We start from the raw sequence: 12,072 nt of genomic DNA on the forward strand, positions 1-12,072 counted from the left end.
GTCGTCTCTCTGCTGGAGGTGACTCTGAAGATGCAAGGATGATGTTTAGCCAGTATAATTATTATCAATTCAGCTGTTGAGACCAAAAACGATTTCTCTCTGAGGAGAAAGTTAGGTGTGAAAGTAAGCAAGGATATCCAGTGCTCGCACTTTTCTGATCTTCTAAAAGTGGTTCTGTGGCATTATAAACACCTGATGGTGGCAATCATGCTCCCTCGCCCCTAGAAGGGTGTCAAGGATCCCATAATGAGACATTCAAAGGTATCTCCTCTTCTACTCCTCCTTCTGAGTCACATAAATGCAGTCTGACAAAAAAGCGGTGCACACAAGCCTCATCCCCAGGCACCGTGGCACCCGCACCCATGCGAAAATACACGCACTTACCTGCGGGGGCTTGTATTAACAGATTCAGCCCATGTTCCTGGCAAGACGAGTGGAGGAGGAAATGCATCCAGATGTTACAAGCTGCACTCACTGCAGAACTTCATGGTGCCCGTCCGGGCATCTCTTGTTCAAGGGTTGAGAGTGGAGAAAATACATGGGGTGGTTTCCTTGTAGTTGCACTTTCGTGGCTTACTTTTCGTGTCATCTGTATGTTCCACCAAACCATTTTTATATCATTTTTTGTTATCTGGGTCATGGCCTGAGTGGGAGTCTCCGATTCACTGCCCAAGCTCTAGGTGGCGCCTATCCCATCAGCTGTTCTGAAGGTGTCTGAACCCGAGGAATGCGCCTGCATTGAGCCAAGGACACCTTCTACACAATACTGGGAAGGGTCAGGCCAACCCCCACCTACCTCTGACGGGAAGTGGGGGGTCTACTATGGCTTGACCTCTGATTATTTGGGCAACCTGGGACGGGAAGTGGGGGATCTACTATGGCTTGACCTCTGATTATTTGGGCAACCTGGGACGGGAAGTGGGGGATCTACTATGGCTTGACCTCTGATTATTTGGGCAACCTGGGACGGGAAGTGGGGGATCTACTATGGCTGGACCTCTGATTATTTGAGCATTCTTCCAGTCCGACTGTGAAGTCTTTGAGAATGCTATAATTAAGCCCCTTTTGCACGTTTTACAGACATCAAAAGGCAACAAAAGCACATTGAAATGAGTGGGAAATTAGTGAATGATTTAGAGTCATTACCATCGAATGCCATACCAGAGAAAAAAAAGCATTGAAAAAAAGCATTGAATGCATTTTCTTTCATTTTTTTTTAATGGGGGGTTCCCCCCCCAAACCTCCCTTTTTAACCTTTAAACCCCATTTTAATTAAAATAAACCCTTTACCTTTGGAAAAAAAATCATTCAATGCTTTTTTTCGATGCTTTTTTTTCTGGTATGGCATTCGATGCTATTTCATTCGATGCAATGACCAGCTACTGAGTGGTGAATGACTTTCACGGAGTGCAGTGTGGTTACATCATTTGCAAATGGTGAGCCTCAAGCATATTCCAAACTGTCTGCTTTTCCCCCTACAAATGCCTTCATGAGATGATTTCATACTATATGCAGCCAGCCTCTACTGCCCTCCCCTTCCCCCTAATCTTATGAGGAGACAGCAAGCTAAACCACCTCCCCGGTCTCCCTCCACAGAGAAAAGAGCACTGTATGGGTCCCCCGGTCACGGGCTCACAGCTCTATCACCACCAGTCAAGTTGGTAGTGCATGTTCCCTAATTGACCCACCATGGCCGGGAGGACCACGAGGTTAAGGGCAGGTGGGTTTACAATGATGTGAATGTTACAGGAGCCTTTGTGGTGCTCAGTGGTATTCTGCTACCGGAAGTGCTAAACAGGAAACGGTATCAACTGAGTCTTTGGATTACCTTATGCCACGGCCACCCAATACCTTTTCGACCACACAAAAGCGAACTAGCGTAGCACCCTGCACACACGTATTTATGTCTTTGGTGTGGGATGAAACACTGACTTTTATTTATGAACGAACAGTTCGTTAAATACCTTTTCCATTTGCATCAATTAGAAATGCCTCACACAGGGCAAACTTCCTCCAATTCAGAAAGTGTGCATTACTGATAATGTCATTATTTGTTCCGCTTTCCTTCCTCCGTCACCTCCTCCAACCGTTTCACAGTTAGTCTGCTTTGGTGTTTCTGTAAGACCAGGCATAGCATTCTTTTTCACTACCCTCTTGGCTTGGGAAGATAGCCGGCTTTTCCTAATCGCCTGGCAAAAAAGACATGGGGGTTGCTGCAGTTTAGGTCATTCCATAGCTCAGCCCCAAACTGAGCCCCTCCCCCCCAGTCCAGGACAATAGACACAGAACCTAGTGCATAATCATAAAGTAACTGCTGTGTGCCTCTCTCTCCCCATAAACTCAGCTCCCAGCGATCTTCTGCATAGCACTTTAAAAGCACTTGCATGCTTAGTCGTTTTCTTAGTTGCTTATTTATAACGCACTTAATACCCAGAGGTTTCTATGCGCGGACCCGGGGGTCGAACCTGTGTTGCTTCGTGTCGTCTTGCTGCCAGGGCGAGCACGTTGGCGCTGAGCTATCCTCCCCATGCCCACCACCCGACCTCAACATGTGTATTATCAACCGCCTTCTTCTTGGCCATGCTAGGTCTGAGACGTAAGCGGTGTATCAATGACACACATTTGTATATAAGAGGCCACTGTCATGGAGAGCCTTTGAAAGAAAAGATACCGGGCCGAAAGGATTCATAGGGTTTCTCGTGGCCAGTTTTCTCAGCATCATGTCCAGTCAACAAAAGGTCAGTGCGCTCAGTGAGCGGGAGTCACATTTTCAAAATGAGAGCTCATGCAAAGGTAAGCAATGATAGTTTATCCAAAGTGTTCCTTTGTATCTGGCACTGGAGGGGGAGCAAGAAAATCCATCAACTTTAATATCCCATGAGAGGCCCTCTCCAGGCACACCCCCCATTGCGGGTCATGCGGAAATGTAGATATACTCTTTATTATGTAGTTTTTTAATACTGCTAGGAGGTTAATGTCTTAAGGGGCCAACATTTTGGGTGGATATTAGAATTGAGGCACATCCTGATAATCTTCACCTTCCCAGGATCCGAGAATTCGTTCATCCAGGATTAGACCTCCTGGGATCCATGGTCACAGGGTTAACATCTAGGCTTCCTCTGGTTCTGCCTTCTGCAATGGGGACCATAGATCCTTTGTGCGTCTCCCTCCCTCTCTGTCTGTCCCCTGTGTCTCTTCCCCGTCCCCTCCTTCTCTCTCCCTCTTCTTTGCCCTCTCCCTCTCTGTAGGGAAGGCTCTAATCTAAGCTAGCAGTTGTGTCCACGGCACTTCGGCTAACAGCCATAGGGAAGCCGGGGTGCCAGAAATACCATAGTGCTCTCTTCTACTTGGCAGGGGAGTTCTCCTACATTGTTCAGAAAGTAGAAAAAGCAATTGTTTGTCAACTGTGTATGCGGGAAATCATTATGGCTGCTATGAATATTTCATCATCTAACATGTTGTTCAGTTTATGGGGAACCAGATCAATGTCTCACTTTGCACATGGGTTTCCAGAACAGTTATATGCAGGACCCATGGTGATTGCGGCCAAAGACTAAGTAATGGCAAGTGGTGTAGAAGGCAAAGAGGATGCAAGTGCACATGATGGCCAAAGAAATGGTGCAGAGCATGAAGATGGCCATACGCTTCTCCACAGCAGCCCGCACCAGGCAGACGTAAGGTCCTGTACACAGCTGTGTGCTGCAGCTGATGGGCGCGCCATCTACCTTGGGCAGCTGGCAGAAAAACAAAGCATAGAGGAAACCGAGCTCGATGATCAGACGAAGGAGGACGCAGAAGAGGTAGAGGACCAGCATCTTCTTCTCGTGATGGAAGTCGATCATGATATCCTTCGTTGCCAGTTCGTGGCTCTTGACACCCGTGAGGGCAGGGTTCGCCAAATTCTCTGAATGTGCCCCATGCTTTAGCTTGGCCTTGATGAGGTTGTAGCGTAGCTGTGAGGCGAAGAGCTCCATGAGGAGCACAGAGATGATGAAGAGAATGAAGGTGAAGTTCCAGAGTGAAACCATTGGTATGTTGAAATGGGCATTGAAGCAGTCCTTGCGGCAGAACTCGCTGGCATTCACATCACACTGAAAGTCAAGGTCCACTTTGCTCCAGGGCATCTCAGCAATGTAGAGAGTGACCAGGCGGACAGCCAGAAAGCCAAACCACATGGTGCGCCCATTGTAGTCAGTGGTCGCCTCGATTGCAGAGCGCAGAATGGGGATCAAACCTGTCACCATGGCCATCTTGGCAGCTGCAAGGGATTGAAGAACAAGAGAGAGCTTGTGGTGAGGAGGGAACGCGCATGCATCAGCCATCTTAAACCCACCCAATGGTCCCAACACTCTCCCAACCACCCCAACACATAACCACTTTGGCCTCCCTGACCTTCACAAAACCACATTTACTCCCACCCAACCCAAAAAACATTTCTTCAATGACACTAATAAACACCCATATCTGTAACTCTAACATCCACTCTACCACAGAGCAATCACCCAACAGCTATCTCAATTCCCCATCCATTACCCCATCCATGCACCAATAAAACAATAGGAGAAATAGCCATACACACCCCTGCACGTTTCCTTATATCTCTATCCCTCTGATTGTATCCGATGATAGGGACAAACATTACAGTGATCCACTGAGGCCAGAAAACAATCTCACCCCATTATCCACATACTGGAATTCGGTCAACATCAAGCAGTCCTTTGTCGCTGTCTGCTACTACTGCTGCACATCTCCAGCTCCCTCCGGGGCCAGAGCAGTGCCACCCAGAGACTAACCACTAGATTTAAATTCTGCACCGCATCTACATGATCTCATCTAGTGCCATACTGTGACTACTGGTTGGATGCCGCTGCTGTAGCTATGCATTTGAGGCCCTCCAGAATGTTAGTCCACACCATACACTGCACTCCTTAAACACTTGTGTATAGGCGCGTTATAAATGCCATATCATATCATTTAATCTATTTATCATGGCAATGAGATGAACGTCAGTGGGTGGACATTCTGCCTGTTTCTCCAGGATCTACACGGATCAGGATACAAGCACATAGAACCCGGGCTTAGGAGAGGCACAGCCACCGAAGAGAAGTCCTGGCACAAAATGAGCAGGTGTATATGAATGTTTCTAAGCTTGCATCGTTCTCACAGCAGTAATCTCACAGCAGTAATTCTCTGAAAAGTCGCAAAGCCCTTACCAGGCCAACACTACTGCGGGCTCAACTCAGCAGCCAACAGGCAGCCTGTGGTCAGACCCTGGGTAAGTGAAACATAGACCAGGCCACCCTGGTCTAGGAGAGCCCATGCCCTCTTCCTCACCATCTTGGAGAACGTTTCTCCCTCGAAATCTGATCACTGTGCCCTCCCAGAAAGATGAAACCACTTAGGGAAATGAGTGTGTGCACCATTAGTGCACACCTCTCTCCTGCCCCCCCCCCCATACTTAGCTGGTGGCTCTGAAAATAAATCTACTGATGGAGGAAACAGAGAGGGAGCAGGTAGAGTATATCTACATTTCTGTAAGATAAATAGCAAGCGTCTTTGAAGATTAGACCCTAAACCAAATTAGTCTTAAATTATAACTATTCTTAATATGCCAAAGTGATATATTTTTAATCTACATAGCCAACAAAATTCAGATTTTTCAGACCTTGTCCATCCTCGTATCTTTGAGTATTCGACTGCCTCTATTACATTTGATCTGAATACAGTATGGCCAGACATGATGCCGAGCTAAAATGGGGGCGGGGTGAAAGTCAAACAAAATACAAACCTACACGGCCTAAAGCAGGGATGCATAGGCCCCTTTGTATTTATCAGATCTTCTGAGTTGTAACGGCCTACTATATGACGACAACACATTGAATTTAGGTGGAACAGGTGTCAGCCCGTGGCATCAGGTGAGTACGCTCTAGAAATACTGTGTAGACATAACTTCTCTGCTCCTAATATGGCAAAACAGATTCCTACTCCTACATAGGGAAGATCTTTCCAAAACATCTCTCTTGGACGCATCGTCTTGCCTATGCCTCCACAAGAGAATGGGTATGAACCTCAGGAATAATGTTTGGAGGTGCATGGAGCCAGGTGCCAAAGTCTTCAGGCTGGAGTTATATCAAAGAGTCCTTTGTGGAGTTGGGGTCTGGTGTTGGGGTAACGTGTTACCCAGTGACTTATTAGGGGGCATCTAGTGGAGGCAACTACTGGATCTTCCTCAGAAGGCAGTGGCACCTAGATGCTCCCAGTTAGGCCTTGCGGCCATGAGTTGTAGGGGGAGATTGGGGGCCTACTGTTTACTTGGGAACTTAGTAGTTAAGGAACACATTCCATACTGGGGTCTGTTGGAGGGAAAAAGAGAAGTCAGGGTGAAGGCATAAATTAATTGCGCCGATTGTGCTGATCCACAGCAGTGATAAGAAGGTGATGATAGCAGGGATAAAGACTTAGGGTTTTAGAAGGTAGAACTGCATGTTGAAGCCCCATTCTAAGTAGAGGAGATGAGAGCTTGACATTGAGAAAAGCAGGAGCTTAAAAGCAATGTAGCTCTCGAGTCAGTGGGAACTAAATTGGTCCATGGCAAATGTATTGCCAGGGAACATGTGCAGGGAGGTATGTAGGGCAAGGTTGTGTTTCTTTCCAATGATGAAGGACTGGCGAGTCTGGACTAAGACTCCCAGACAGGAACGAGCATCTCTGTGCAATGTCTATTTGATATTCTTGTGTTGATTTGTAGCGCAAACCTAACTTGAGAGCAGCTTAGCACTTTGCAAAGTTTGGAAGCCAGCATTGGGCATGGTCTTTTTCGACAGTAGCACAGTACTGTTGGTGGAAGGGATGAAGACCATGGAATTAGACAGGTGGGAGGTATTGATAGAAGAGACACATTTTTAGTGTTTTGCGGAACTAGGGGAAGGCGGGGGCTTTCTGAGACTGCAGTCTGATGGAGTTCCAAGGCTGAGGGCGGGGGGTTGGCGGCGAGACAGAAGAAGGCCTGTTGGTGTGTCTTCTCTGTGTGGGCTAGCTTAGACTCCAACCTGGATTTGCTATGGATGGCACGAGAGCAGCCAAGGGTGTGCAATCCTAACATACTCAATACCACTGAGTATCGGTTTATAGTCATTGCATCGAATGCAACAGCATTGAATGCCATACCAGAGAAAAAGAAGCATTGAAAAAAAGCATCTAATGCATTTTTTCATGTTTTTTTTTAATGGGGGGTGGTCCCCCCAACCCTCCTTTTTGTAACCTTTAAACCCATTTTAATAAAATTAAACCCTTTACCTTTGCTTTTTTTCTCTCGTATGACATTCGATGCTATTTCATTCGATGCAATGACCAGATACCCTGAGTATCTATTATGTTTCTATTCGGCGTTTAAACAACAAAAAGCATTTTTAAAGCCAATGCTAGTGGAGTCTAATGTTAGAATGGTAAGCATAGCCACGCATTTTCGTATTAGACAGAAATCAGGCACAGGTGTGTAGGCCGCAGGGGGGTTTTCTACTGGCAGTGCAACAACAAAAAGAACCCCTCACAATCAATGTTCCCTCTAATTATTTTTCTCTATGTGCGGAACTGGTTGGCTGTTGTGGACACATTGTTTTCCATGTGCGCAACTGACTAACGAGGTAAGTCACTTTGTGAGCTACCGTAGCAAATGAGAACTTGGAAAGGAATTTTCGCTTCCCAGCTTCTGCATATCTTTACAAATCTTACAAAACTTTTTCCAAACACATAGGCTAAAGTAAAATATGCCGTATGTGATTATACAGAAAACTCATTAGCCAGTCAAAGACTTCAACATCTGCCACTGTACCTTGCAAACATACTTCTGCGCAGCAAAAAAATGTCAGCCTCATTACGACTTTGGTGGCAAGTGATAAAGTTGGCAGTAATTAATTACCGAGCGCCAAGGTCACACCTGCCACTGCTAAACGCTCCTCAGAGCCGAAATACAAATCAAATGCTCATGATTCTGCACCAGCCATGGTCTTACAACACGTGACCAAGCCGACCTGATACGATGACAAGCCCTGCGGGACAGAAAAGCGCTGGGGTCTCACGTCTGGGACACAGTCTGCAACAATGAAGTGACAAATTGGACACCTAAAGCGATGAGAAAGACATGCACGTTAGCCAATAGTCAGACCTGTCCATTGTCCCCCACAAACACATAGTCATACTTTGTTGCCAGTACCAGGTACACCGCAAGCGGGTAACAACGATGGTCCCATGCTTGGGGGCTCGCGGATAAACCAATCAGAATACGAGGGGCGCATCATGACGCCTCTATAGTCTAGCCAATCACTAATTGTCCCCTTGTAGCAACTTTCGTGTAACAATCTGCCGTTGCCCCCTTTGGGGGACTACAGGACCATCGCGGAACTGCGAGACGACCGGACAGCGCAATCCGGAGATTGGCCGTCGTGAGCCGAGTTGAGAAGTATGCCGCCCGCGGTTGGCAAGTGTCCAGAAGTGGTCCAGATGAGGTGAGGCGGCGAGCTGATTGGGAGGGGTGTCCGCAGCCGAGCGGCACCAGCAAGCGAGAACTCGATGTCAGTATGGCACACACAACAAGCAATGCAAAATTGTGCAGGAGGGGGGAGGAAATGTAAATTGGGAGCAGGGTGGTTGATAGAGGGAGTTGAAGAGGGATTTTGACAAATGAGCAGCGATTAGTGTGTAAATTGTAGCAGGGACGGGCACAAGGGCAGACTGGGTGGAGCTATAGGCACTCACGTGTGGTTGATGGATCGCGCTGATTGGTCTAGATCACGGACACCTGTGTAAGGGGGCGTGGGACTCGTACGAGTTGGCATTGTACATGAATGAATAGATAGAGATCCCTATCTGACTGAGTGTTTTAGCTCTATGAATAGATGACGTATTCCCACACACGAGGTAGCTAGATTGTTTCTCAGGCCGGAAGACAGTTGGCTGGTTAAGCTCCCCTAGAGAGGGGGCGTATCACACGCTAGGGGACGCAGCATGCGCAGCATGATTGTATTTACTAAATGACCCCCAGACGTGGTGGGAAGACAGCTGTGGGGATAACAGGGGACAAGTTTGTGAAATGTGGCATGCATTGATTATCTGTATGAAATTGTACGTACTGGTAAAAGTTTTTTTGTAGTGGTTGGTGACGTCACCATAGGACTTGCAAAGGGGACTTGCATAGGACGCCGCGGTAGTTTTCTTTTCCTATGAGAGTGAAGGGAACAGGCACCTGCGGTAAGGGGGGTCGAAGGGAGAAAGGCGGCCGCCCACGGAGAACGCCAGCACGTGCTCTACAACTGGGGCCGCACCAGGAGGCGGTGCAGCCGGTGGGAGGGGGGTCTAAAAGGCCTACACTGTGCAGGCAAAAGAGAAGGAGGAGGAGGTAGGAGAACATTGCAGGTGCGCCGAGTTGCAGCAGCACAGGAAAGGCGGGGCAGTTTACAGCACGCCTCACGGGGCACGCAGCCGCAGGGGGCTCCATGCGCCACAGGTCAAAGGGGGCCCTAGCTCCAGAAGGAGAAGCACAAAAGTAGGAAACATTGTTCTAAAGGTTGAGAGGACAGTGGCATTGAGCACGAAATTGTAATTTTAAAAAAAATGCTTTTCCTTGCAGCCGAAAGTCGGAAGACCCCAATTTACGGGGCCAGGTAACGGTGGTATTAAGAAATTGAAGTAATAAAATGTCCACATACTATGGGGTAGGAGCAGGGCTGGGGCTCAGGGCCAGCGCCTTAACAACACCACTTCAGCACATCTGTGCAACACTAATACCACACAGAGATAAAATAGTAAAGGATAGCATTGAATGGACACAAGGTACGGACAACAAAATAAGGATACCATGGCCGCCCAACGGCAGTTTTGATATGTGCAAGCAACCCTCGCTGTTAGCATATCTACATAACACATACAAAGGGAAGAAACTAGCAGGCCACTTGGAAGTTTTCGACCTCTGGAAAATGTTCCAGGGGTGCGCACCCGGGCTACCAGGGATGTTCACTGTGCAGGGAATAAAGGTGGAAAAGGTGAGCGGAGAGGGCGAGTGTAAAACACAGCAGACTACGCCCACTACTGAGGAGAGCGAGGAAGAATCAGAAGCATCATTCACAGTTGCCAAAGTAAAAAAGGAAGATGAAGGAGAAACACCCATAACTAAAGAAGTAAAGAAGGAGGGCTGTATCCAATGAGGGAATTGAGGGAGGCTACCCGATCACCATTGATGGCTGCCGAGGGGTATTCTAACCCCGAATACAGCCCACCACCATACGCGCCAGCAGACAGTTACCCAAAAGGGGTGGGTGCGAGGAGTGCAGCAGAGTCAAAACGAACACAAGTAAACACAAGAAAAAAGAGCGCAATTAGACTTGGCAAGTGTAGGACCAGACGAATGGATAGCAGCACAGGTGCTACTATAGCTTCGAGGGACACTAACAGGGGAGGAGGAAGAGGCAGTAAAGAAGGTAAGTAAAGAAGAGATAGACTACACATAAAGGGAGAGCGATGTAAGTAGAGAGGAGGAAGGGAGGATGACACAGTAGGAAGAGGAGATGTTAGAGGCAAGACTAGCGGAATTGAGAGAAGCACGGAGTGCACTGATCCACCAGTTCCAGCGGGAAAGGAAGGAGAGAAGGAAGGGAAGCAAGGGGGAAAAGGTGGGGTCAAAAGGACAAGAGGAAGAACAGAGGAAATGAGAAGAGGAACGCATAAGGGCCATCGCAGAAAGGGTGGCACGCATGGAGCAGCGGGAGGTCAGGAGAAGAGAAGAGGAAAGAGAAGAAAATGACAGAGAAATGGGGCTTTGGAGGAAAAAGATCATATCAGAAAGTGCACGAAAATATGAAGAAGGGAAGGTTATAGAGAGTATACTGGCAAAGGAGGGCAGAGTATGGGGCAACAAAGAGGAAGAAGAAAAGATATTGGAAGAGGTAAGTGGCGCGATAGTGAATGAACTGTGCAGAGTACGAAAGGAAGGAGGTGGTGGGGTGGCCGAGCAAAACAATACAGCACAAGGAGAAACGCACAAGGAACGCAGAGCAAAAACATACGCATGTAACACTAAGAAGGAAGCCACGCACACGTGTAGCAATAAGGAAGTAGCAACAACACCGCAGGAGGGGGGCACGGAAAAGAAGGGTGAGTACACAGACATAGACTTAGGGACCGTCACAGTGGGAGGAAAGCGCACAGGCCTTGGATTAACATTTTCAGATGGATTCTGCAGTGAGGAGGAGGAGGAGGGATTGTGTACAGGACGGAGTGATGGAAGCGGGGAGGGATTAAGCAAATTATACATAACCCGCACAGACTGCGGGTCATCATGGGAATGCGAGATGCGGGAAGAAGAAGACACAGAGAGGGAAATGAAAAGGCAACCAAGAGAAAAAACGCCACAGCCACTGACACTGCCAGCACAGCACACGCCATATGTTAGCAGACTCAGAGACCTCCCAGGACGCAGGATGGAGGAATTAGCTGATACACACAGGAGGAGTAAGATCGGTGAACATAGGAGGAGCAAGAACATAAGGGGTGATAGAGTAACACAACACATTACTGACTTCATTGAAGAACTTTCTGACATGGAAGAGGACAGCGAATACACCCACACATCCCCGCACAAACTAACACCAAGGGAAGTGAAGGAATACACTTTAATGCCCTTACTAGAGAGGGGGGAGCAAGGCCACAATATGTCCCATGAAAACATGCAGACAAGGAAAACATTAAATGCAGACTCCCATCCCTGAGCAAAGGGGCCGGGAAATGGATATATCAGATGGAAAAACACACTGCAGGGCAAAAACTAGCAGTGGGTGACGTAAAGGGGTTTTTAATATCAATACTAGTTGACGCTGCAGATGACATTTGGAAGAGGGCGGGATTCCCAGGTGTGACTATAAGCGACACATCACACGATGGGGCGCCATTTGCAAATTGCAGACACGCGCTATGGCAGGCACTGAGGGTGCAGTACCCAGACACTTCAGACATAGGAGCAATAACGTCACGCAAAATGCGTGAGAATGAAGATCCTGTTGATTACATCCAGGAGATTAAAGA

At 47.8% G+C, this 12,072-nt stretch overlaps 1 protein-coding gene across 1 annotated transcript in view; it reads right to left on the reverse strand.

The window, feature by feature from the left end:
• Window positions 1-1,915: 1,915 nt before the first annotated feature.
• Window positions 1,916-12,072, reverse strand: part of LOC138580984 (gap junction beta-3 protein-like) — a 50,042-nt gene continuing 39,885 nt past the window's right edge. Inside the window, exon 2 of the mRNA XM_069651958.1 lies at window positions 1,916-4,258. Within this exon, the coding sequence (XP_069508059.1) occupies window positions 3,519-4,250 (732 nt within the window). The 5' untranslated portion in view covers window positions 4,251-4,258 and the 3' untranslated portion in view covers window positions 1,916-3,518. The remainder of the gene's footprint in view (window positions 4,259-12,072) is intronic.

The sequence above is a fragment of the Ambystoma mexicanum genome, chromosome 3p, assembly GCF_040938575.1.
Source record: "Ambystoma mexicanum isolate Mex_15411 chromosome 3p, UKY_AmexF1_1, whole genome shotgun sequence".
NCBI lineage: Eukaryota > Metazoa > Chordata > Amphibia > Caudata > Ambystomatidae > Ambystoma > Ambystoma mexicanum.